The 27,379-nt window shown below is 43.1% G+C and overlaps 2 protein-coding genes across 3 annotated transcripts in view; one reads left to right on the forward strand and one right to left on the reverse strand.

Moving 5' to 3' along the window:
• Positions 1-337: 337 nt before the first annotated feature.
• Positions 338-15,846, forward strand: trappc14 (trafficking protein particle complex subunit 14). Of its 2 annotated transcripts, none has more exons than XM_028980790.1 (10): positions 338-960; positions 2,418-2,513; positions 4,338-4,467; positions 4,636-4,722; positions 5,601-5,721; positions 7,226-7,373; positions 8,839-9,073; positions 9,808-9,944; positions 11,288-11,490; positions 13,533-15,846. In XM_028980790.1, exons 1-10 carry the CDS (start codon positions 517-519, stop codon positions 13,687-13,689), a joined length of 1,758 nt encoding a protein of 585 aa, XP_028836623.1. In that variant the 5' UTR covers positions 338-516; the 3' UTR covers positions 13,690-15,846. The 2 variants fall into 2 exon arrangements, with proteins under 2 accessions (XP_028836623.1, XP_028836632.1); XM_028980799.1 differs by having other exon boundaries at positions 517-960; positions 13,536-15,845.
• A 47-nt stretch (positions 15,847-15,893) lies between these two features.
• zanl (zonadhesin, like) overlaps positions 15,894-27,379 on the reverse strand; it is a 46,681-nt gene continuing 35,195 nt past the window's right edge. Inside the window, exons 73-95 of the mRNA XM_028996143.1 lie at positions 27,094-27,202; positions 26,897-26,991; positions 26,321-26,497; positions 25,867-26,069; positions 25,428-25,572; positions 24,434-24,675; positions 23,910-24,074; positions 23,546-23,673; positions 22,778-23,049; positions 22,217-22,425; positions 21,916-22,060; positions 21,453-21,700; positions 21,240-21,369; positions 20,787-20,988; positions 19,364-19,525; positions 19,009-19,139; positions 18,597-18,799; positions 18,168-18,303; positions 17,767-17,913; positions 17,486-17,579; positions 17,228-17,296; positions 16,525-16,574; positions 15,894-16,256 (exon numbers count right to left, since the gene is read on the reverse strand). Coding sequence (XP_028851976.1) covers positions 16,186-16,256; positions 16,525-16,574; positions 17,228-17,296; positions 17,486-17,579; positions 17,767-17,913; positions 18,168-18,303; positions 18,597-18,799; positions 19,009-19,139; positions 19,364-19,525; positions 20,787-20,988; positions 21,240-21,369; positions 21,453-21,700; positions 21,916-22,060; positions 22,217-22,425; positions 22,778-23,049; positions 23,546-23,673; positions 23,910-24,074; positions 24,434-24,675; positions 25,428-25,572; positions 25,867-26,069; positions 26,321-26,497; positions 26,897-26,991; positions 27,094-27,202 — 3,533 coding nt within the window. The 3' untranslated portion in view covers positions 15,894-16,185. The remainder of the gene's footprint in view (positions 16,257-16,524; positions 16,575-17,227; positions 17,297-17,485; positions 17,580-17,766; positions 17,914-18,167; positions 18,304-18,596; positions 18,800-19,008; positions 19,140-19,363; positions 19,526-20,786; positions 20,989-21,239; positions 21,370-21,452; positions 21,701-21,915; positions 22,061-22,216; positions 22,426-22,777; positions 23,050-23,545; positions 23,674-23,909; positions 24,075-24,433; positions 24,676-25,427; positions 25,573-25,866; positions 26,070-26,320; positions 26,498-26,896; positions 26,992-27,093; positions 27,203-27,379) is intronic.

Below are 27,379 nucleotides of genomic sequence, written 5' to 3' on the forward strand. Positions count from 1 at the left end.
ACGCGTAAGGTTTTAAATGGTTTCTCGGTCATCTACCCGACACCCTATTTTGGAATCTGTACTCGATTAAAGAGTCTAGGTGTGGTCAATAAAGCGTTCGCTCCAGTCAATGTTGCCAGGTCTGTTGATTATAAGCGACGTTGGGCTTTCTTTTAAACATTTTCCTAAACACGGGGAATGGTTGTTTGCGGATAAGCATATAAGAGGCTATAATGAAACGTCTCTTACACGCTGCTTCTCACGGAGAGCCAAAGTTCCACGTTTCGGGGATTGTTTTCGCACACCTGGCTGCACGTTTCTCTCCCAATATCTGGCAACCCTGACTCCAGCGCTACTGTATCGATGTTGGTTATGCAGCGACTGTCGCGTCACAGTGAACCACGATGTGTTGTTATTTTTAAACGATTGTTTCAATGAATTATCATATATACGCGACGCTGCGCCTTCAAAGAGAAGCGTTTTAAAGGTAGAGGCTACACGACTGCACAGTAGCTGGCGCGTTTGTGATTTTAAGCCATGGTTTTAATGATGGAGTCGCAGTGCGAGTATTTTATGTATTTCCCCGCCGTCCCCATTTCGGACCTGTCCGACCCAGCGCGGTACCGCTCCCTCCCGCGTCGCAGTCACCTCTACCTGGGCGAGACGGTGCGCTTCCTGCTGGTCCTGCGCTCTCAAAGCGCGGCGAGCGGCACCGGCTCGGAACAGCCCCCCGGCGGCCGGGCCTGGAGGGATCTGGCGCACTCCCTCTGCGCCGTGGCGAGCGTCTGCCCGCGGGACAACCGGCCCCGGTCGCAGCAGCACCCCTGCCCCGACTACCACGGCAGCGGGGACGAGGGCGCCGACGAGGACGACGAGGAGGTCGGCGGAGCCAGAGGCCGCGGCTTCCGGGAGTGCAAGCCGCTGCTCATCCACAACAGCCCCGGCAACGGGGTGCGGGAGTTCCGCAAAGCGCCCGTGCAGGTAACGGGCCTGCCGGGGATGGAGAGTCAGACCTTCCTCGGCGCGCAACATCCTCTGTTGGTCTGGACGGTCGTGACGTTGCATTTACATTTACAGCATTTACCAGACGCCCTTATCCAGAGCGACTTACAATCAGTAGTTACAGGGACAGTCCCCCCCTGGAACAACTCTGGGTTAAGTGTCTTTCTCAGGGACACAGTGGTAGTAAGTGGGATTTGAACCTGGGTCTTCTGGCTCATAGGCCAGTGTGTTACCCACTAGGCTACTACCACCCCCATCCCCATCCACGCTGCACTATCAGAAAAAAAACCCAATGATATTATAATACACTAGGGACGATCTTGGAAATCGGGGCTGGTAATAATTCTCGGCCTGTTCTGTTACGCAGGCTCGGATAACATTTTTATAATTTACCGTATGAAGCTTTTTTCACTGCCAATTAGCCTATGTATTGTTCCATCCTGGGAAAAAGATGAACTATTTATCGTTCAACATAGATGTGAAAAACCTGATGGTCGAAGGAATGTTAGATTCAGTAGATTATCTAGCAGACTCTCCTTTTCTTGACACTTTTAATGCTGCAGCCCTCGTTAATGATGGTCAAATTGGTTGTCCTTGTCCCCACGTTCCAGAACTGTAGCATATATTGTATCCACAGTCACATGGTGGACAAGGACTCAGGGTTTTTTTTTTTTTTTTTTTTATTTATTTGAGTTTCAACCCGTCTGCAGCCCAGCCGCCGCTGAGGGACAGAAAATATTTGCTGGCACCTCGGCGCCAAGAGTTTGTTCTCATGTCACGCTTGCAGACGAACATTCCAACTGAACCTGTAAGACAGTAGCAGTGGCGCGGCGGTCCGTAATGCGGTTAGCGATGCGCCTCCAAGGTTGTGAGTTCAAATCCCGTCTCGGGCCTTTTGTGTTCTCCGGTTGCAGGTTCTCCGGTTTTCTCCGGGCCCTCAGGTTTCCTCTCGCTGTCCAAACGCTTGCACACTAGGTGCACTGGCGACTTTGAGTTGTCTGTAGGTGTGAGTGTGAGGCAGCCATGGCCCTTAATAGGACTAAATGCTTATGGACAGTGAGTGAGTCGGACTAAAATACTTTTGTTCAATTTCTAATCAGACCAAAACAATAAAATGCATTCTAGACTCAATCAAAACGTGTCGTAACCATTTTTTTATGTGTAGGCCCACAGTAATTGCAGAGGATCAATTGAAGAATTGCTAGAATAATTTTTCTTTGTAAAAAATTGATAGTCGTGTCCTTACACTGAGCCTGCTGGTTTATTAGATGCAGTGTTTCTGGAAAGCCATCACTGAAGCATTCGCACTGTTTGCTGGTCAGACCTCAGACGTATCTGTCTCACGCTCGTAGTACCATAACCAGTGAGAACGTGTGCTTGACTTCACAATGCGATGTTTTTATCAACTACACTCTCTTTCTCCCTTTCCTTGACAGTCGCCTGCAGACGAACCAGTAGTTCTTAACGACGAGGTGATCTTCCCTCTCACCGTATCGCTGGACAAACTTCCTGTCAGCACTGTCAAAGTGAAGGTGAGAAATGCAGCAGAGTCACGTAACCTGGTCACGCTGTGGGCGGAAGGTGGATTTGCAAGGTCACGCTTCTTTGCCTCAGTCATTGTGTCGCTCTTCAGTTTCGACTATCTATGCCACAGTAGTTGCAAAAAAAAAAAAAAAACCTTGCGAAATGGCTTTCTCATACCCTGTCCCCCCCATGTCACACAACCAAATGCTTCTCTTTTGCCCTTTTGGCTCTTATGCCAATGCTTGTGCCTGAGTCCGTATGTCTATTTGTAGTTTTGCTCAATTTGTGTCTGACCCTGACCACTCCTGTGTTTGTATGTGCATGTCTGCATGGCTTTGCATGTTTTTCAGGATGGCTGCGCTTATTGTCAACGCAGACATGAATGAACAGAATGGTTTGTCAAAGGGGACAAATATGCGTTTGACCAAATATTTGTTTAAGGAGGATGAAAGATCGGGCGTTTCACACCAAAATCTATTTCCTGCTTGCCTCCTGTCTGATAGCTATTCTGTGTCTTTGATACCTTTTGCTTTTTTGCATTTTGACTCACTTTGTAAAACAATTTTAATAAAAAAAATCTGTACCTTTTAAAAAGGACATTGCCAGCCCTTTCATTTCAATATTTTGTGAAGTACTTACAATTACAATGCATTTGTTTGTGGGTCGATTAATCACCGAAAATGTAATTGCAATGTTGAAATGGGTGGTAGTAGCCTAGTGGGTAACACACTCGCCTATGAACCAGAAGACCCAGGTTCAAATCACACTTACTACCATTGTGTCCCTGAGCAAGACACTTAACCCTAAGTTGCTCCAGTGGAAGCTGTCCCTGTAACTACTGATTGTAAGTTGCTCTGGATAAGGGCATCGGATAAATATTAGGACACAACCAGCTCAAGTAGCCGTAACTTGTGCCGATTAGGACGCGCGCACGTTGCTGAGCTCAGGAACGACCTGAGCGTGGGAGAGGAGAGGAGGTGTTGATGGATAGTTGAATAACCTGTCTGCCTCCCGCTTTGCTTGCTTGACGCTGTCTCATGCTGGTGCATCGGGGGAGACACCAGCAGGCAGCCGCTGATAACGGCAGAAAGCAGTACGCACTGTTATCTCCAAGTTATCACTCAGAACGAACAACCGCTATGACTTCGCATTTGCCCCACGAGGGACGTCTTAAGCACTTTGTCTTTCGGACACAAAAACACTGCAGGGAGCCTTGTGCCAAATTCATTGGCGCCTGCACAAAATCCGTCACATGGAACACCTGCCATATGTGCCATACGCAGCCTGGATATTACTGATTACATTTTTGGATATAATATGTCTTGCCTGGCAGAGAAGTTGTTCATTATGTGACAATGTTTCATTTTTTTTTTTCCATTCTGTTCATGGCCTATGGAAACTAATGAAATGCACAGTTGAAATGTTTATTGTGAGTAAATCTGTCTGTCCACTGGCTTCCAGATTCAAAATACTGGTGCTCCAGCATCTCTCAAAGTAGCAGGAAATCATTCGTCTGGGTCCTGGCTCATAGGTGGAGGAATGAACATCCACTAGATGTCCGAACAGCTCCCAGTCATTGAAGATTGTGGAGAGCAAACTAAAGACCTTCCTTTTTCGAACATTGGTCCTTTTTGGACCGAAAGAGCTCTTACAGACGCTTTCTATATTAAAAACAGTAAAATGTTGTAGAACTGGGTGGCAGCATACCTGGGCGGTGGAATACCTACATAATTATTCTCAATCATTTTCCAGAGATGGGAAGTTGCCCCACGACAGATTACACTTACATAGCATTGAGAACTAATCATGGCTGTGTGTTTGTGTGGCTGTAGATCATAGTGACTGTATGGAAGCAAGAGGAGGAGAAGGCTGAGATCCAGGAACACGGCTACCTCAGCATCCTGCAGCAGAAGAGTCCCTGCCAAACTTTCCGCCAGGACCTTAACACCTTCAAAGCCCAGGGTCAGAGACCTTAAGAGCGCTTCACCACCATCATCAACACACACACACAGGACACAGCATGACATCATTATTGATTTTGCCATTTAATCTGCAGCCACCCCCCCAGTCGTGTTCTGTGCTCACCCTGCTCCCTCTCTCACTGTCTGCACATATTTTTTCATCTTTTAGTCAGCACCACCTTGACTGTTCTTCCTCCACCTACCGTCCGGTGCCAGCAGATGACTGTGTCGGGGAAGCACCTCACTGTCGTTAAAGGTAAGGCTTATTCATATGTCAGCAAAGCTTTTTTTTTTTCTATCTTAATCCCATAGGGTGGCCAGAAGGGTGACCACCTCGGACTAAGGACTGTATAGGGCTTTTCTTTTTAGAGTGCGGAAAAAAGATTCCCCCCTACTTTCTCCACCTCTGTTTACCTCAGGTTTCTGTCTTCAAAATAAAACTGGTTCTTGGCACCATTAGTGGACATCATGTCATCTGACATTTTCAGGAAAAATAATTGAGCTACCTGAGGAAATGTGACAAAAAAACATGTGCCGTGGCATTAATAACCCACAATGACATTTACAAATCTGAAAAGGTATTTATACAAAAAGGGAGGGAAGTTATTTAAAACAGAAACATTTATATTAAACATTTCTGTATGGTACAAAAAAACAAAACAATAGTATAACAATATATAGTATTTGCATAATGTTTCACTTGATGATAAAAGAAATGACAATATATTGCCATGTCGGTCATAAGGAAAAATCATGTATTGACTCCCCTTGGCAAGTTTGAGATCTCTGTTTCATCCTGGCTTCACTCCCCACCCAGTCACAGGGGGAAGAATGGGAAGTGATGTATGTTTAGTAACGGTCCCACCAAACCAAACACCAGGCCAAGATATGCTGAGATTACTGTGCTGTATTGTTTCTCATGCACTTCTCTTATGGATGTTTGCATTTCTAATGTATGAGCTCACATGACAGTAAGAAAATAATGGGTGGAGTCGGTCACCATTAAAATTGTATCTGGTCAAGGGTTATTTTGTATAGAAAATGGCTCTTTTTGTTGTAGAGACAATGCGGCCTCCATAGGAGCTGTTTGTTTTTTGTCTTCTGTATGTCCACTCTATGAATTCCTTTCTTCAGTTTTGAATGGAAGCTCCCAGGAAGATGTTTGTGTGCGTGACGTCCGCATCCTGCCCAACTTCAACTCTTCCTATCTCCCGATGATGCCTGATGGTTCAGTTCTGCTGGTTGACAATGTTTGGTAAGCACACATATACCCACCCAACAGTCCAAATATACAGAAGTCCGCCCTAAATCTGAAACTGTCCCTGACAGTATGTGCACAGAAGCAGGATTTGGAAATGCTGACCTGGTGATATAAATTTAGTTAACCATTTAGGGTTTGTGTAGTGTTTAGCAGCAATGTAACACCAATATTTTACTGATCCTTTATGAATACTTTATGAATTATGAGTAATTGTATATCATGCTGCCCGTGTTTTGAGTGTTTTTTTTTTTTTTGTGCATTCGTAAAGATCACAGACATTTGAAACGGCTCCGAACACAGCATCACATGAACCCCTCTATATGTTATAGTTGTCACATGCTATGATGATGAATTCAGCCAGACTCGTTCAGGATGTAACATGAGTTGCACTGAGACCTGACCACATGATGTCATGTAAATGTGAGATGCAAATGATGTGAAATGTTTGGCAGATGTGCTGTTTGATATACAATATGCCACTCAATGTATTTTAGTATACATTTCCTTTGGGATAACACTGAAGATATGTACTTTTTGGTACAACGTAAAGAAGTCAGTGTACAGCTTGTATAACAGTGTAAATTTGCGCTCCTCTCTAATTAAACAAACACACAGCCATTAATGTCTAAACCACAGGCAAACAAAATGTAGTACATCCCAAAGTGAAAATGTCCACACTGTGCCCAAAGTGTCAACATTTTTGTGCGGCCGCCGTTATTTTCCAGCCCTGTGTTAATTCTCTTGGGCATTTTAGTTAACTAAAGCTCAGGTTGCCACTGGAATCCTCTTCCGCTCCTCCATGATGACATCAAAGAGCTGGTGGATGTTGGAGACCTTGCAATTCTCCACCTTCCATTTGAAGATGCCCCACAGTTGCTCAGCAGGGTTTAGGTCTGGAGACATGCTTGACCTTAACTCTCTGTTTCTTTAGCAAGGCAGTGGTCATCTTGGTGGTGCGTTTGATATAATAAAATATTTACAAAAATATGAGTGGTGTTCTCATGTGAGATACTGTAATCGGCAGTAACAATAGCTAATGCTTGTTCTTTTCAGTAGATATTTAATTGTAATCTAATAGCAGAAAAATCTTGACCATCAAAATTTAAGAAGAGCAATGGGCAAAATGTTACACAAAATGTAAGAAAAAATGATAGATTAGGTCAAGACGCTCACTCTGGAACTTTTGGAACAGTTTAATTTTTTTATTTGTCTTGGAACAAGGTGGCTGTAACTATGCATAATCTATGCATAATCTACATCACTCAATCTGGAAGAGAGTGCAGCAAATTGTACTTTTTTTTTTCCCCAGACCAAGCTGAATTCAGGGTGTGGCTGACATTTAAATAATATATTAATAAGCATCGACATCAGTTTTGTTATTCTTGGTCATGATTAAATTGTACAACAATTTTGAAAATTCATAGTTACATTCAGGTTTTTAAGGCTCTAAATGACAGCTATTGGTGTTCCTTACATTTCCAACTTATACTTTCTGCAGTCATCAGTCAGGCGAGGTTGCCATGGCATCCTTTTACAGGATGGACAGCACATCCAATCACCTTCCCATCATGCTCAGCGCTCTGGAGGAGCAGAATTTCCTGTTCCAGTTGCAGCTCAGTGACCATCCACAGGAAGATACAAATGAGGTTAGACACACAGAATCATGAGTCATAAGATGAATAATATTTAATTGCTAACAATAGTTTGGTAAGTTCATCCTTTGCAGAATAGTGGAGAAGTAGCAGTTGGGTGATTTTTACATTTTCAGTATAATTACCTGCTTATGTTAAGAACTACTCCAGTAAAACTGTATATTATCAGTAGATCTTACACGAGTTACATCCCCCTCTCATGTAAATTGTTTTTGGTGGCATGCAAACCTATCAGGCACATCACAATGCTGAAGTGTTCAAACTGCACTCACTGTGTTGTTAGTCAACATGCAAAAATGATTCAGTGACTTTTGAAACAAAGAATGTTTTGCAACACATTTTATAAAGGGAGAGCATCTGTGTTTGGTTCTAACTGACGTGGGGCAGTGGTTGTCCTAGCAGGTGAAGAAGTGGTCCCGTAATCGGAAGGCTGAATCCCGAGCCGCCATGGTGCCACTGAGCAAAGCGCCTTTCATGGCTGCCCACTCTTCTCCAAGGGTGGTGGGTTAAATGCAGAGGACATATTTTGTTGTGTGCACAGTGTGTTGTGCTGTTTTTCCACAATGACAATCGTTTAACTTTCACTTCACTTTGCCATATCACTTTCAGGTGCTTTGAAAGAACAGTGATCGCTTTGTTTGAAGATTTGCATGGATGGTGTGGATGTTGCCATTGTGTTTGTTATTCTGGATCATTTACATTTACAGTATTTATCAGACGCCCTTATCCAAAGCGACTTACAATCAGTAGTTACAGGGACAGTCTCCCTGGAGCAACTTAGGGTTAAGTGTCTTGCCCAGGGATACAATGATAGTGGGTGGGGTTTGAACCTGGGTCTTCTGGTTCACAGACGAGTGTGTTACCCACTAGGCTACTACCACCCCACATGGATCATGTTACTTGTTCATACAGAGCTGCCTTATAAATTAGATAATATTTCTTTTTTGTGTTTCATAACATTCAGTTCTGTCCCCGGGGTCATGAAAAAGCAGTGATTGTCATTGTCATACACAACGAAATGTGTCCTCTGCATTTGACCTTGCTCAACGGCATATTAGTGGCACCATGCCAGTTAAAAAATTGAACCCGCAACCCTAAGGAGCTGGTTACGAGTCTGCTTAATTACCTGCTAGGCTCCCCTGCCTTATACAAATGTGTTGTACAACCAAATAAAACCGCTCTTAAAAATTAGAAGCCTAAACCAGCAAAGTATATTAAAATATTTAATTATTGGAATAATACGTGAACGTGATTTGTTTGAGCAGGGCAGGAAGTCATATGATTGAGCTTTTCAGGCTACTTGGCAAAGTTTTCCTTGATTTATCCATTTAATGGGAATAGTCTACTGGTAGATCATTTGGTAAGGCGTTTTATTTCAGACAGCAACAGGGACAAATGCTAGAGATGCTATTTCAAAGGGTCATTTTGTTTCAATGCTTTCTTCCTGCTCTGTTTCTAGGGCCTTGAGGTGCCGCTGGTTGCTGTTCTCCAGTGGTCGACCCCAAAACTCCCGTTCACCAGCTCCATCTACACCCACTATAGCCTTCCAAGCGTTCGCCTGGACCGGCCACAGTTCGTCATGATGGCCAGCTGCCCCAGCTCTGTGAGGGCACAGGAGCACTTCCGGGTCAGATACACCCTGCTCAACAACCTGCAGGACTTCCTGGCAGTCCGGCTGGTCTGGACGCCTGAGGGTACGAGCAAACGGCGGATGTGACAGTGAGATGGACAGGAAAGAGAAGAGATAAAAGAACAGAATAGAAAGGGAGGTGATCTGAATAAAGAGGGAAGGTTGCAGAGTGTGATCAGTGTCGTTATTTAGCCATATAACCAGTGAGAGAGAGCTTGGAGACGGCGGGCGAAGGCGGTGGCTTTAACATATGGTGGAGACACGTGTCCAGATGTTTGGTCTGAACAGAGAGAAGGGCCCCAGCTGTGTTTGGAGAGCATCAATAGAATAAGGGTGTGGGCTTTACGTTCTTTGCCACAGTAATGATGACACACTCGAGGAGGAGGGGCTGTCCTCTACTCTGAGTTTTAGAGCAGTCTGGGACTCATTTTGTCTGTGCCTGAGGAAATGATGTCTCTGTAATTTGAGGGAGTATTCACATGCTTCTTCATCCATTGGTATATTTTGCATTACTACACTTTTGTGTGGGTCACATCACATGCAAGGTTTTGTTTGGGTGCCCAAAAATGCATTTGCAGATAATTCCTGTGGGCATAGATGGAAGATTAACTAAAATCCTTAAATGTGTGCACACTCTTTTGCATTCACAGTCACAATACTTTACTTTGGTGTGTCAGTGCCTTGTACATACTAGCCAATCAGTCCCAGTTGCCGTCTTTTAACCGTTTTCTTTCCTGGTTACTGCATTTGTTTTTTTTTTTGCACCATTTTTCATTCTTTCATTTTTCTCTCTTGTAGGCAGAGGTCAGAAGGAAGACCCTTCGGTGAATGCGGTTGTGTGTCACTCTCCTCTCAGTAACCTTGGTTACTGCCGTAAAGGGAGCACTCTCTCCGTCACAGTGGCCTTTCAGATCCTCAAGGCTGGCCTGTTTGAAGTGAGTGTGTCTGTGTGAATAGTAAATGTCTCCGTATACAAGTTATCACACACCTGAAAGTGTTGGAACAGTGCGTCTTAGTAGCCTAGTGTCTGTTGTGTCCCTGAGCAAGACGCTTAACCCCTGAGTTTCTTCAGGAGGACAACCCCTGCAATTACTGATTGTAAGGCGTTCTGGATAAGGGCATCAGCTAAATGCCATAAATGTTGGAAATACAATAATCCTTCAGTTTTGATATACTCAGTCAGACTGAACTCTGTTTCAGCAAGTGTTTCAGTGTTCTGAATGAATGGATGACCATGTTTATCCATCTGAAAGTGAAAGTGAAGTGATTGTCACATGTGATACACAGCAGCACAGCACACGGTGCACACAGTGAAATTTGTCCTCTGCATTTAACCCATCACCCTGAGTGAGCAGTGGGCAGCCATGACAGGCGCCCGGGGAGCAGTGTGTGGGGACGGTGCTTTGCTCAGTGGCACCTCAGTGGTACCTTGGCGGATCGGGATTCGAACCGGCAACCTTCTGATTACGGGGCCGCTTCCTTAACCGCTAGGCCACCACTGCCCGTGCATCATCATCTGTCAGTGCATCATAGCATTATTCTTCAAATCAACAGATTTGGATGTTTCCAGAATGTTCTGATGCTTTCTGCGCTGAGCAGATAAACAAATACATTAATCAAAAAATAAATATTTTAACTGTCTGGGGCTGGTGCCCCTCCCTGGTTGAATCCCCACCCTGTGCCTACAGCCGCAACCCTGAGTAGCACTGAGAGAGTGGGTAAATATTTTAATCAAACTCTTGTCATGCCCCAAAATGTAAAAAGCATTGCAGGATTAGAATGGAAAAAAATCTATCCAAAAGAATTGTGTAATGATTTTTATATACCAGACATGTACTGTTGATATAGCAAAAACACAATAGACCATTGTAATAGAGGATGCAGATTAGGATAAAATCCAAAATATCTGGCTGAGCCATTTATAATACTTGATGAAGACTTAATCTGGGCAAAAGCTTGTCTGCAAGGACTCACATTTCAGCAAGATTCAGCAGCAGATTATAAGTAAAATCATGTACTTTGAAGCATCATTTCCTCACACAAACAAGCTTTTCTTATCATGGACACACAGTCATGCAACAGTGAAAGAGGTATGGATGGTCATCAAAGGCTGTAACTGACGAGGCAAAAGTCATATAAAGCACCATGAGGCATTGTTCTACATAAAATTGATCCGAGGTCTGAACTCACTTTGTTGTATTTTCTTCATCATGATTGTGAAACTGAATGGTTTAAAAAAAAAAAAAGTCCTATGCTCACAATGCACCATTTCCTGCAGTTGAGCCAGCACATGAAACTAAAGCTCCAGTTCACTGCATCCGTGTCCAACCCTCCACCTGAGGCCCGACCACTCTCGCGCAAGAACAGTCCGTCCAGCCCGGCTGTTCGAGACCTGCTGGAGCGCCACCACCAGGCCAGCCTTAGCCTTGGCCGCTCGCAGTCTTTCTCCCATCAGCAGCCCTCAAAGTCTCTCCTGACCAGGTACACCACCCTGCAGCTACATATAACCCCGCTTAAAAAAAAACAAAAAAAAACAGTAGCTTTAAATGTCTTTTTGAGTAATCAGAATTTGCGTTTCTGAGTAATAATTTCATTGTCCTGCGTTAGTAAAGTAGGGAATGTATTCCTGTGTGCTATTGCGTTCCTGCGCATGATTTTGCATCATGTTCCAGAAAGATTATGTCCTTGCTCAACCTCATACATCTGAAATAATTTGCATCTTCACCAACGTTATCAGATTCCATGATCCCACTGTGCGTCATTGTGACCCTGTAGAAACCAACTCTGACCAACACGTTTTTTCAAAAATTACTCAGCAACACCTCAGTCATTGATTTATTGATGAAACCCTTTATTGCTGTTGCAACAAACCATGTCAAAAGTACAAGAACTACTGAAGTACTACGGGGCTGGTGGACAGGTCAGGAGGATAGGGGAAAAGGTCAGAAACAAGCAGGTTACACATTAGGATAGAGGAGGGGGATAAAAAAAAACAAAAAACAGATTGTACTCCAAATGGGGAGTACATTGTGGGAACCATAAAACAGAATAAGCACCTAGACTCTACACAACATATAAAGTAAAAGTCAATAGGGGATAAAGGGTGATTGATGATGAACGTAAAGGGTGGTTGATGATGAACGTAAACGAGAATGGAGAGAGTCAATGAGAGAGTCAAGCTGCCCCAGGAGATGTTGATTCCGCAGCAGGTGCTGCTTAGGGGAACCGAATGCAGACAGGAAGAGGTATTTCGGCCGAAGAGCTGAAACTTTCACAGCTGTTCTATAGTCTCTGGTCTGCTCCGTCCAAATTTCTGTGCAAAGCCGCTATCTTCTCCATGATGTTATCCAGTTTCCGATCAATAGTCCCAGTGACGGTATCCAATTTGCGATCAATCTGTGCGCTCACGGCTCTGCCCATTCCATCAATCAGTCCGGCCAGCCTCGTGGGGTTTTTGACTGCTGTCGCCGTTGCCTTCAATTTCCGATACACCAGGGCGATCCGAATATGTAGATGCCTGTCACATTCAGCCTGATGTTCTTCATGAAGCTGCTGGGGGGGGTTTATGAGCGTTTTGGTCAAGTAAGATTGTAAAATGACACCCCCTTATAGCCCTGTCCAGTATAACCAACCTACATTTAAGGTGATCAGAGCAGTGTGCCCAAGCAAGAAATCTCAAATCTTAGTTTTTAGGTGTTACTGCTCCCATAATACTATATCTCAAGTTTTCATAAAAAGGGACTTTTTAATCTGCAGTCAGGGCTTTCTCTTTACTGGCGTTCTGGAGAATTCTTTGTGTTCCTGGCAAGGATAGACGCACTCTGGTTTCCACTGCTGTAGGAGGATGTTTCGTAGCTTCACACTTTTACTTTTTCCACCTTCACACTGCTCCTAGTGAACCTCTACCTGCAGAGCTATAGCTCTTTATACCCCTTCACTGCGAACGTATCTGATGTTGCTTGTTAGTCAGTAGAAGTGAATACAGAACAGAACCCAGTGGCAACTGGTACATTATTATGGTACTGTTCTTCACAAATTAACAATGAATTTAGTCAAAGTGGTCAGTACCTAACAAAAGTTGTCCAAGGTAGACAAAAGACAACCGACATCATGGGCAGCCATGGCTTACTGATGCTTGCTGGGAGTGTTGTCTGATCCATTGGAAGATCCACTGTAACTCCAAGGGTACTCATGCTGACCCTTGTCCACCGCTAAAAAGGCCTACACTGTTGTGTACTTGGCCTTTAAAGTCTCCAGATCTCAGTTTAATCAAGCATCGGTAGGAAACAAGCCTCAACCAAACAACCAACAGGACTTTAGGATCTGTTTGGTACCAGATACCACAACATACTTTCAGAAGTGTAATGGAGTTCATTTTTCTGTGTTTTTTTTGCTGCCATCTACTCAATATTAGCCGGTCAAAATGTAATGGCAGATCATTGTAAAACTCATTGTCATGTTCCAATGCCAGCATTAATGTGATTTATTGTGAATATTATTGATTTTGCGTTTCTTTGTGCAAGTAGGACTGGCAGTGTTATGGAACGCAGGGCCATCACCCCCCCTGTGGGGTCTCCAGTGGGCCGGCCGCTCTACCTCCCCCCCGACCGCAGCGTGCTCTCTCTGCACAAGATTGCGAAGCGGGAGTGCAAGGTGCTGGTGCTGGATCATTCCAGATAAAAAAAATGGAAGATCCTCTGGACCCTCCCCACTCTGTAGCTGACGAACAGGGGGTGGCTGTTTCTCTTGCACACTGGGATATAAGGGATCAAACTGGAATTCGGTAGTTGGCATTAGGACCCGTAGGAATTAAGCTGTTTACCGAGTGGGATGTTCAGATTGTAATGTATTACTCAAGACTTGAATAGTTCGTCAGAGTTCCTCTTCCAGGTTTCATTTTAGCAGCAGCCAGCATCACAGTCATAGGATCAAGTTCTTTGTTTTCCCTCTTTAAGGGTTTATCATTATTAACATGTTAATGTAAATAAGCTGCTGCTAGTTTTAGGCTGATTGTCCACACAAGAACACACAGACACACACACACACACAAAGTTCAGGACATATCTTGTGATTATTTGTTAGACAGTATCGTCCAGCTTCTCGGCTCATTTTCAGTAAGAGAAGTATATGGAACTCCAGAGGGAAGTGCAATCTGCACAACAATTGTGTGTTTGCACGAGAAGGGCTGGGTAATATTTCCTAAAATATCATTATCACACAGCGTTCCTTATGTTTATATTAGATGGAGAAGACTGTAAACATGGGATCTCATTTCTGAACTACAGCAGACTACTAATGTAATTAAGCTGAAATATTGGAAATACCTGTGTACACACACGATACTTACAATATCCCATTTTATAACTGAATGTTTTAGAGATATATTACACAGCCCTGTGTGTGTGGTGTTGTGAACACATTTACTGTATTCTCTCTGTCAGAATGTACTGTGTTTCCTATTTTTACTGCACACTGGATTCTCTTATGTTGAATAGGTTTCACCATTTGAATGTTTATTGATGCGCTGTGGCAGTTTCACTGCACTCTGTCGCTTTTTTTTTTTTTTTTTTTAATTTAGTTGCACTCTGCATTTGCACTCTGATTTATGGCAGCATGGCATTCCCTCACTGGCCTCAAGTTAAACAATTATTTTTGTTGGTAGTATGTGTGCCATCTTTGTGCTTTCCCTTTCCCACACCCCCTACACTTCCTTCAGAAGAGTCTATTGCCAACCCAGTCCACTGCGCGTTTTACCACCTCTTTGCATTACACCCATCTGAACTGCCGGGCATTTCATCCCGCCTCCACCCTGCACCCGCGGGCAGAGGCTCTGAATCACATAATGATCCTCCGATTTCTGCTGTTGCCAAGAAAACCCCTTGCTCCCTTCTCTCCCTCTTCTCTTCCCCCTCCTTTTCTCACCATCACGGTCATTGCACCCTCCTTTGCCAAATGCCACGCCGTGATGCATTCATCAGTGGTCAACTGTGACAGCAGACTGTGTAGCGTTGCTGTTCCTCTCTGTCACATGGAGGCATGAGTTAAAATGCCCCTCCGATGCCCCGTGGACGTATTTGATAGTCAGACTGCTGCTGTTCAGCTTCTGCTTCCTCTGGCCTTTTCAGTTGATTTTTTCTTCTTCTTCTTCTTCATTCCCTCATTAATGTTTACATTCTAGCCTGGTGCGTGTGGCTCTCCCAGTCTGTGTGTGTACAGATTCCACACGGATAAAACTCAACACTGGATGTTGCTGTTGCAATGGATGTGAAAATCAAGCTGCTGGGCATTTTTATTTTCTTGTTTCGGAATTGAGTTTGCATTAAGCTGTGTTCACTGACATTCCAGACAATCCATCAGATGTTTGTGATGGGCAATGCTCCTTTGGGTAAGGTATTATGGAGCTGTCCAGCATGGTTGTCTTATTTATTTATTTAATTGATTGCTTCTAGTTTCTGGCTGTGGCAAGGAACCTGAACCTTTTTTTTTGTTTTAGCTTTCAATGTGCAGCTGAGCATGTGTGACACTTCACGTTAGTCCATTCATTTCAGATATTTGAATGTCTGCTTGGTCATTACAGTTCTGAAATTTTCTGAATTATTGCTTTTTTTCCTGAGTTATATGCGAAATTATTTTTTTTAAGCACTTGACTTAACTTATTGTCTCAAACCACAACAAAACAAACGCTGTGGGTCCTGGTGGGCTTGCTTGCAAAGTGTTCAAATAAGAAGTGTTTCAAAAGAATTCAAATAAGAAAAAAGTATTGAAATGTGTAAAACTGTGGTCTGGATTTTGATCTGTATTTTTTTTTTGTTTCTTGCACTTGAATAAATGAAATAGATTCAGGGCAGATGTTCTTGCTTTACATTTTTTGTTTAAATGAAACAGAAGGTCTGTCTGCATGAAAACTAAACATGTATTTATTTTCTTTTCTGTAAGTACAGGTGGGAAGAAATCATAAATATAATTCCTGCCAAGTCACGCATATTGAACAATTACAACAGAAGTTTAAATAAGTTAATAAAAGTAAGGGTTACAAATCACAATATTCACAAAAATAAGGCAATAACCCAAAAAGGTTTTCATTAGATCAAACATTACAGACATGTTCTAAAGTACATACATGCTAATAAATACAAAACCTGGGAGGATTATCCTTTGGGTCAGTATGGTTCCATTTTAAAACTCTGACGTGTTTTGCCCTTTGTTTCCTTGTTTCTGGTTATTGTCCATGTTTTCATATGGCACTTCTGGTCCACGAAAAAAAACAAAAAAACATTTATAGTTCATTGGTAAAAAATTCACAGTCACATCTATTTCATGTAGAAATGCCAGCTCTTAAATGTAAAAATCATAATATTCAGAAATTTCTCTAAAACTTTGACTGGGTCCTTATAAATACACAAAAATCTGTTATGACAACCAACCAAATCTAATCTATCGTCTTGTGAAAAATAGTTTTGATTCCACAATATGTGTCTACATACATCTAACTATCTATTTTTAACAGTGGTTTACCTTTTGGTGCCAGTCCCAGAAGGTTAGAATCATAGCTTCCATTTCTTTTACTGAGGGGGGGAAAGATGATTCAGTTTTAGTTCATGTTTCAGGGGAGAGAGCGAACAAGAAGTATAAAGTTGGTTAATTCATCTGTACATAATCACAAATTATGGCAAGAAAGTACTCAAAAAAAAAAAATGATTGAGAAACTTGGCATGCCCTTTGTGACGCTGAAACTAAACTGGTGTCCCCGTCATTGACCTGATGCCTTAATCACTCTTGGTTTGTGATGGCTAGTGTATATGTGAATATGTAGAATCTTTTATGGCCAGTCATACTCTGATTTGCCCACAACTGCTTGCTTTGGTTTTCTTGAATTAATATTGCTTTTAATGCTATGTAACACTAAAACCTTTCTATGGTTTCATGTGCAGCTATAGAACCATTGGTAGTTTGATGCAGAATTGCAGGAACACATTTTGCCCATTGTGTTCTTTTTGGCATCCCATTGATGTTGCCGGTCCATCCAGTAATGATGGGGAGATCACAAAAAAGATTTCAAACCTAAGAAACACTAGCCATTCACATTCCTAGAGACATAAGGCCACACAGGTTTTACCCAAAGACAAAAAAAGAGTGATGGAAGAGATTGTGCCACAGTGCACCCCTCACAACAAGCACTTTCAACACTAGGATGCTGCATGCTGATGTGTGAGTATACCTATAACTGTTCAAAAAATCCCCAAAGGCGTCCCGATAATGACTTGGGTTGTAACTCTGCTTCCTGTGTCTTAGTAGGGGGGAAAAAAGAGAGAATGAAATAATTTTGGTCAACATCTTGACCAACAATAAAACATAGAATACCCCTCTTGATGCTGTAATTTCTGGAGTACTTTTTTGCCATAACACAATGATAATTAATGTAGTGGTATATGTATATTGACTGGAGTAAATGTATATAAAAAGTTTAGTGCCTTACGTTGAAGTGCACTTATAGATGCCAAACACTATCAAAGCTATGATGATGACTCCCAGAGGCACCAGGACTGCAATGAGTATGATTGTAGTTTTATCTACCACAGAAAGAAGACAGAAGTGTTAATGTCAATGGGTCAAGTAGTTTCAGAATCAGAATCACATACTGAGCAAACATACTGTACAAGGAATTTGATTCGAATGGTGTTTCTCAAGCACAACAGCATAAAATACCAACAATATACAAACGAATACTTCTAGTTATCGGTGTATAAAGGTACGCACCCAGTCCTCCGTTGGAGTCCTTCTGTATCTCTATTTCACAGTTGGTTCCTTCATAGCCTTCAGTGCATGTGCAGGTGTATTCCGTTTCTCCGACACCAAACTCACATGTTCCCCCATTCATACAGGGGTAGGAGAGGCATGCATTCCCTTGAAGAGAGGAAAAATGGTGGCCCAGTCAAAATCTTTGACCTCTATGGATGCGGTGTTGTTACTAGATCAGGTTTTCAAATAATCCTAAAAATCGTAATTAATTTCCCCGTATCTTCTATCTATATGTACTCAGTTATAACCGGACCTGAACTCAAGTTTTTTGGTGTCTGTTTTCTCTGTTTTTTATTTTTTTTGCACTTCAGTGCAGATGCAGTTGAAACTAAACTCACATAGGCAGCAGCATAACTCACGTTTAAAGCAGTTTCTTGTGAGGTTGTATATGGTGCAGATGTCGGTGTCTGGGCAGCCCTTGGGTTGACACACAGCACCAGTAATGGTGCACTCACAGCTCTGGGCACAGTTCTCTGTGACAAATGTCTCCTTCAGCTGTTGGCAGAAAGAAAACAGGGAAAGAGCTTATAAAAAGCTTATATGTGTTATATGTCATTTTGCACCCTAATTTCACAACATCAGAATGGATTTCAAATATAACGGATGTTGTGATAAAGACATTATTCTGAAGATTTTAGGGCAAAATTTATTTTCCCTAATCTTTTTGCCTTGTTCTCTCACATGCTTCACAAGTTAACAACACCAATACACTAACCACACAGGCTCATGAGCTATGAATAGACTTATTGTTGATTTAAAACACACCCACACAAGGATGTGAGACTCACCGGGTAGTAGCGGCCCAGGAAGGAGCAGCCGCAGGCGGTGTAAGGCACACACATGTCCCCGCTCATGACGAAGCCAGGGGCGCACTGGCAGCCCTCCACACACTCTGTCTGCTCACACTCGGATGGAGCGGCCATGTCAGCACAAGAGGCTGGACAGGATGTCATACAGCTGGAGTAGACACTGTTAGGACCACATGGTAGCTCTATTGGAAACACAGTCACACACACTAGTTAAACATCATGCACATGTTTCTATACTAAGGCGGCGCTATGAAAGACAGAGCTTAAATTGTTCAAATGTGCTTAGTTACATGGTTAAATGACGATATAATTATGTGGCTGCAAGTGAGCTTTACAGCATGTGTATTTTCTCTATGTATTTTTTCTTTATTTTGAATGTGTGTATTCTTACCGCACTCTAGTTGTGCTCTCCAAGGCTCGAGTTTGGCGCCCTGTTCTTGGCAGGCCTGCGCGTAGACAGTGTAACTCTCACAGCGCAGCTCGGGACTGTCCTGCTCCGCACACAAGTCAAACACACAGTCCCTAAAAACACATAGACAGACAAACAGGTCAAACACTGATTTACATTCATGGCATTTACCAGACGCCCTTATCCAGAGACTTACAATCAGTAGTTACAGGGACAGTCCCCCTGTAGCAACTAATTTTTAAGTGTCTTGCTCAGGACACAATGGTAGTAAGTACAAACGCGCAATCCCTAATGCATGTCTACTCATGTGAAGGTTTGTGTTGCAGTGGGTACTCACTGCTGAAAGAACTCGGGAGAGACTTTGGCATGGCAGGCAGCAAATGGACCTGCAGGGTCGGAGAGAGCCCCACACTGCTTATTGCTGTTCAGTTCAGCCAGCTTTGAATCACTGCAGCCCTCTGTGTCAAAGCCCGTGTCCAGTTCCTCCTCTACCTCACGTCTGGGGAACCAACATGACAATAGCAAATGGGAAAGAAGAAGAAGAGATAGAGACAGCTGTGTGTGTTTAATCACTGGAAATATGAGGTTCCACATCAAAAGGTTTCACAAAACGTTAATATCCTAGATTTTACATTCGGTTCCCTCTGAGCTATAAAAATTCTTAAGAAAAGCTAGGAGAAGTACATGACTTAAAAGTAAGTATAGAGTCATGAAAAGTCCAGGGGTGTCCATAGACTCTGTGGCTTTGGCTGGGAGTTCTGGCTGGCCGAAATGGGCAGTTTGTACTTTGGAGTACATGTCCCCCGTCTCTAGCAGAGATATTTCTCATTGTCCTGTTACTTCTTTGTGATTCGTAACAATTATATGATAACACTGACTGGACTTGAGGGTGCTAAGGGGATAAATTGTTATATGTTTGCTGTGGATACAGTATCATGGCAAGATGAATTCATGCCTAATCTGGACACTTCTTAACTGGCAGAGAGGGAGGAAAGAAAGGGTTATGGGCCACTGTGATTTTGGCTGGGAGTTCTGGGTGGGTATCTTGTGGGCTTGTGCTTTGGTATACCTCTCCAACTTCTGTACCAGAGATATTTGACACATTGACTTGATGGAGGAGGTGATTGCAAGGTTACAATGAGAAACATCAAGGCTCAGGAAGAACCATGTTCTTTAACAGATAACATATAGCATGATCTTGTGTATAACATGGGTACGACATCTATGAAGCCACCACAGATCTAACACCCCTGCTGGATGCTACAGTTTTAAATCATTAATGTCCGAAGTATATCTGCATTCTTTTTTACCCTGCTGTATTAGAAAGCCCAGGCTTTGGAATGAAGTAGAATATTGTAGTGGAGCTACCAAATGAGCATATCATATCAGGGCTTTTTGTAGATTGCAAGGCAATGGAGCCTTAGTATCAATATTATATTATAGCCAATGGTCATACATATCTGTACATATATACATACACAAATTCAATGTGTACATTGAATTTGACTACATACATATTTTTTTTTATTTTCTAACTTTACATATTCACATATATACATTTATATAAAATTTTCAGATTACTGTAGTTTGGCTATAGTTTATTTATTCTATGAAGTTTTGCTGCTCATCTTCTACTGGCCAGTTTCTGTTGTGACAATGAAAATTTCCCACTTGTGGGACTAATAAAGGATCATAATTTTTTTTGCTTTCCTATTCTGGCTTTTCCATAGTTTCATTCTTTATTTCTCTGTCTGCCTTACCTGTGAATATGTACCCTCTCTGCCAGCTGGGAGGTCCGTACCCCCTCTCCTGCTCTGTCCGTCACTCTCCAGCTGTCACCAAACTGGTTGAGGTCTCTTGTCAGAGTCCCGTCTGGCTTTGCGTACTCGTTGTTTGAACTGCCATCATAATTTCCACACAGGCCTCCCACCAGTGAGTTGTAGGTGGAGGGAAGAATCACCTCTGGTGGAGAAACATGATGTGACATTGTGATAACTTGTGACATTGTGATAAATAAACATGACATGAACTTGTTTTATATCATGTATTTGCTAAACTTGTTACTCTTTCACTTTGCTTTGGCTATAGAGTTTATTTCACATCTCTGGGAGAGAGGCACACATACAATCAGAATTAGTATCTCTATTAGGCCATGCTATAAACTGTATGGGGAATATTGTATGTGTGTGTCTGTGTGTATTTGAGACTCTCACCTGCATGGATGTTGCCATCAAAACGTACAGTCAGGCCAAAATCAGTGGACACCTGGACGTACTGAGAATTCATGCTAATGCTCAGGCCGTCTCTAGGACTCAATGGGGGGGATATCTTTTCACCATTCACCTGCAAATCCACAGGAAATAGTTTTAGCAATTACTTATTAATATTACTTTCAAGTGTTGACAAGATTTCAGTCATTGTCTCACCAGTAGAGATTTCTTTTGGAGTAGACGAATGTTGATGTCGTAAACATCCACATAAACCTCGTGCAGGAATGAGATCCGATTGTTGCCACCACGCCGTGCGTTCTTACCCCGCACCGTGAAGGGCACTAGAGAGGTTGGAAGGTTGTTGGCCTGCGTCAAAATGTACGTGAAGGGACCCTGATAGTGGTGGTTGTGGCGGTCAAACGTGCGGTAGTGGGGATCGCCAGAAATGGAGCACTTATCAAACTCTAATGGAAGCAGAGAGTTGACATGGAAAGTTAGATTATGCCAATTTTATCAAAATTGATAAGACAAAAGTTGATGTAGCCCCATGCTTAAATGGATTTTTTTTTCCGTTGCCATTTTTTTTTGTTGGTGTTTGGCATATCACTCAGCCTAAAAATATATTTCCACTGGGCAACTTTGATAGCGAAGATTGTGCAAAATTACAGGCTGAACTCACTTGCTGGTTTGCAGTACCGTTCGCCATCGTTGTCGAGGGCGCAAATGGAGTTATCATTGCACTTCATGGCCTCACATGTTAAAATGCCTCCTACAGTGCACCTGCACTTTTCTGTGCAGTAATCGTTCATCCAAGAGTCTCCCACCTGAAAAAAAGCCTCTCATTACTCACCCCCTTCCAAAAAAAAAAATCTACAGGATATGTTATTATGCCATTTAGTTTTTTTTTTAAATAAAATGTTTAATTACCAGTACTGGCAGATGTTCCAATAAATGTGTGTATCTGTGTGTGTAACACTTACATCATGATACTCTCCATTCTTATCCACACAGCCACAGTTGGCCAGGGACACACACTTTCCATCGCTCAGCACATGACCAGCATTGCACATGCACCCCTCCACGCAGTGGGTTGGAGGCAGGGGACAGAAGATTGGGAAGAGGTCAGCACACGTAGGGGGGCAGGGAGGAGTACAGTCAGAGTAGTGACTATTGGGTGGGCAGGGGAGAGCTGTGTTGGAAAAAAAGTAAAAAAAAAAAAAAAAACAAGAGAATCTGAGTCGCTGTCATGAGCTTTATAACTTTTATATATTTTTCCATTATATATACACAACATATATTATATATATATTTATAATTTCATATATATTCATATAATTTCAATAGGCAAAACAGCACAAGAAATCTGTGATACTGATGTCTCCCTGATGCCAGTGGCATAGTCTGTTTAGTCATTTAATGTCATGTTGCTTTATTCTAGGGCGTGTCTTTCAGTAATTCCAATCAATGCCACAGTAACTTAATCTTGAATCACCACACCACTGATTTTGCTTGCCCTAATGATGTATCTCCTGCCCACTCACGGCAGAAAGTGTTGTTCCTCCAGCTGATTGTGACGCCGGCACTCTGGCAGGCCTGGGCATAGGCATCCACGTTGTCGCAGAGTGTGGCCTGCATGCCGTCATACTCGCACATGTCATACACACAGTTGCCGATGAAGGCCTCGGGCGGTATCAGTGAGTGGCAGGGCTTAAACTTGGCTGAAAGAATGACATCAGAGCACTGCGCCACGAAGCCCTCCTCTTCCTCCGCTGTGCAGTTTGGGTGGACGTCTGGACGCGTGTCTGGCTGGCAGCTGCCAGAGAGTGGGTGAAGAAGAGTCGAATCAAAACAGGAGAGAAAGAGGTTAGTTAAAACAGTGATGCTGTGGGAGAGGAAATGAATCTGAGGAAGGAGGTTAATTAAAGGATTACCACAATGGTACGCGCTCTATAACATGCCATGTAAGTTGGCAAACAATAAAAACAGCTAGATTTCAGGGCTATTATCTACATCTGAATGGTACCCCTGTTATCAAGTGGACCTTTAGCAAGTGAAAAGCTCTAAGTAGTTATTTGTAGGGTTTCTGTATCTGCATGGATTTGTTGTTGTCGCTCCCAAGTGTGCGCTCATTGAATCCTGCACTTTGTTTATCAAGCGGTAACTGGAGCGCAGAGATAACTTTTCCCCTTTGAAGTAATGGCCCCCTTTCCAGGCACAGTGCTGCATTATTGAAAAGGCCCCATGGCAGGTAAGGTGAGTCGGCTTCTTTGACTACGCAATTGTCATTGGGGCCAATGAGAAACACTTACCCAGGATCGCTGTCTCCCTCGGCCTTCCAGCTGTTCCCCAGCTCGATGGCGTCCTTTGCTGGACGTCCATCTGGCATCAGGTTATCGTCGGCGGGGTTCTGGTTGTAGTTCCCACACATGCCACACACCTACGGGACATGTGAGAGAGAAGGCCTTCAGAATACTGCACCCAAATGAAAGGCCACTAACAGTGCTGTGCTAGGTCGCACTGGGAAAAAAATCATATGAATGAAAATTAACTTATATTATATTAATCTCATCTTTACTGTTACTGGCTTCAGCTGCCTGATGCGTTCCATATGATTCTTCCACAAGTGGACACAGTACAGTGTTGTACATTAGGTTCAGTATTGACAAAGAATACCTTATTGAAGTAGTCGCCAGGTACTGTGATCTCCAGGTGATGCACTCCGTCAAACTTGACAACAAGGCCGAAGTCGGTATTGAGTACGCTGTACACGCCACTGCTGGCCAGCCGAGCCCCTGTTCCGGTGATGGTCAGAGGTGTGCGCACCCTTTTCTCGTTCATCTACAGATAATGACACAGTTAATCTACCACATTGATCAGTTTTTTTTATGTAAAAAACACTAGACCACAATAAATAATTTCTTATTTTTTCCTAAATTTAGAGTGAAATATAACTTGTACAATTGAAAAAGATACAAATCTATTGGTGGGGAAAATACACACACACACAAAAAAACTATTTACTGGAACATCATTTTTGGTAATGTGCAGTGACATACACTGATTATTCCATGTAAATTAGGTGTGAACCCTCTGTGGCCAATAAGATTTGTAACCTGTCTGTTTCAGTACTAGGGTGGACTAAAAAGAGGTTTGGAGTTCATTTAAGTTGATTTTATTAAACAGAACATAGAACCCACCAGCACTCTGTTGTTTTTACTAAGTGTGATGTTGACCCCAGGAAGGTAGACGGTAATGGAGTGGACGTAGGAGGCCTCTGGCTGGCCCCGTTCTTCGTTTTTGGCCACAATGGTGAAGGGGGTGACCAGGGTGCTATTGCACACTTCCACCAATGTGTAGGTGCATGTACCCATAAAGGTGTGCATAACACCATCAAATGTGTAGTAATGTGGGTCACCTGCCACGTGGCAGACGCCCACACCTGCACGAAAAGATAGGAAATAAGTAAAAGATTTATAGTCAACAAGCTACCTGTACCAAATCATCAATGAGCACATCTCATTGTTTCTGCATATGGTTACCAACTTACTGAACACATAAAAGGTTCATTAAAAACATGTTTAACAAATATTTATTGTTATATATCCAATAGCATTCATTAGTGCTGATTTACTGATGTCTGTTCCCCATAAATCACCACTTTAGATTATTTGGCTGGCACTCCTGTACGGGACTTTAAAACGACCTGCTCTTTGCTTAATTGCTTAATCCCAATGAGTGATCATGGCTGCCAAAACCTGCCACAACAGATATTGTGAACTCTGCAGACAAAGCTCAGGCTCAAACTTTAGAGGTGCCTGGCAATAGCACTTACTTACAACCAGTAGTTACAGGGACAGTCCCCCTGGAGCAACACAGGGTTAAGTGTCTTGCTCAGGGACACAATGGTTATAATTCTGGTTTGAACCTGCGGTTTCTGGTTTATAGGCGGGTGCGTTACCCCCTAGGCTGCGACCACCCCTACAGCAAAATCTGCGTGCACATTTTTATCATTTTGATGTGTGCTGTACATTTACTCTATCTGTTAACAAGGCTTTTAGTGTTTGCCCTGCAGTCCAATCACAGAGGCCACACACTGCTTTAGATATGGCCGATTTATCTCTCCAGTTCGAAATGGGCAGTTTACTCCTGAGGGAGATTGTAAAAAAAAAAAAAAAAAAAAAGGACTCTTACCGGTGGAGTGACAACCCAGCTGACCGTCATAAAGCTTGCATTCCTGTGCCGGACTGCACTGCCACGGCTGGCAAGTGATGTTATTGAATGGTGAACAGGTACATCGCTCGGAGCAGTCATCTTTCGTAAACCAGCTATCTCCCACCTGCTCAAACACGCACATAAGGTCAAACAAAGCACTGATTTATCTTTCAGCCACTGATCACAGCACAGTGTCCTGCATCTGTTCAGCTGCTGTGCAAGGTGCCTCCTGCAGTCCAAACCAAACCAACCGACTGCTTCTCATCAGCATCACAACATGTAGGCGCAAAAGCTGATGCACTCATACTGCCACCACCACCACGATCCCAGGGATCCACTGTTCAACCTTCAGGTGGCCAATTATGAACTTTTTAGATCCGGAGCGAAACTTTGTCTGCATCTTATCTCTGTGACGTACCGGTCGGTAGTTGTTGTCCTTGTCCGTGCAGCCACACTGGTTGAAGGGCACACACTTGTCCCCACTGAGCACCAGGCCAGTATCGCATACACAGCCCTCCACACATGGCTCAGTGCACGTGCCTGCCGACCCTGGCTCCTGGCAACTGGGGGGGCACGCTGTGCCACATGGCTCATAGTGGCTACCAGCAGGGCACTTCATAGCTGAGAAAGTGAAAAGGAGAAGGGTAACATAGGGAGAGAGGGGGCAACGGAGAACCGTGGGAAACCAGAAAGTGGTGAAAAAAAGAGAGAAAAAAATGCAGTTTGCCAATGAGGGAGGAAGAGACACTGGATCCTCAGGGCACAGATTTTCAGACAGGACCTAACTTGTCAGAGCTTTAGTGGATTTCTGCCATTTGAGAGTGACCCTGATAGAACAGGTTCTCCATGCAAACAGGGATGGTTTAACTCACGACAGAAGGTATTGTTCCTCCAGGAGATGGGCACTCCGGCCTGGGCACACAGGTCGGCATAGCTCTCGATAGCCTGGCAAAGGGCGACGGCACTGCCATCTGTGCCACACTGGTCAAATACACAGTTTTCAAAGTAGGGTGAGGGGGGCACCACCATGTGGCATGGCTTAAAGATGCCTGAGAGAGAAGAACAGGAAGAGAACAAACAATAAAGAACAGCACTCTGCCCTTGGGAATAATGATTTACATTGGTGATGAGTATGACAGTGGGATGAGAAATTAATTAGTTTATCACTAGTTTTTGTCTTTACACTTAATATATTTCAGTATAGCCATTTACATTATGAGATATATGTTAACTGAAAAAAAAACATTTTATGTATAATCGTCTTAAAATCAAAACCAGAATCTCTGCATTGGACACCATTTTCTAATTGACAATTTTGAGCACATGATAAACCTCAATTCATCAAAAAGTATAAAGCATATTAATAATGCCGTTTTTCACACTACAGGGAATTTATATTGCTTTTGTCCCACCTATAAAACCAACAAAAAAGCAAAGCATGGCCTCACCATTGGGGTCTGTGATCATGCCACAGCTGGTGGGCTTCTTGGCTTCACTCTCAATATTTTCATCGCACTCCCCGACTCCTCCATCATGGGTGCAGCTGAAAAGACAGCAAACAGTGTTTCAAGGACAAGTGAGAACGATCTGTATTCTACAGCTTGCAGGAGTCCCCAGCGCTTAGCAGTGGCTGGGTATCACTCACTCTGGCCTGTCGTCAGGAACCTGCCAGCTCTCTCCCAGCTCATCGGTGTTGGCAGCTGGCTTGCCATCTGGCTTAAGGTTATCATCAGCAGGCTTCCCATTATAGTTTCCTGCAGGAATGAAATGTCATTTTCTGGAATTCCACCTAAGGGTACGTTCACCCATAATCATCTTATCTAGTTTTCTAAAAATGCCCCCTTTTAGTATTTTGGCAAGTAAGCAATTAAGTATTAAGTTCTTTTTCATATTTAGTATAAAGCAGGATACAGAAACATTTAAACTTTGTA

This window comes from Denticeps clupeoides, chromosome 1 (assembly GCF_900700375.1).
Source record: "Denticeps clupeoides chromosome 1, fDenClu1.1, whole genome shotgun sequence".
Taxonomy (NCBI): Eukaryota; Metazoa; Chordata; class Actinopteri; order Clupeiformes; family Denticipitidae; genus Denticeps; species Denticeps clupeoides.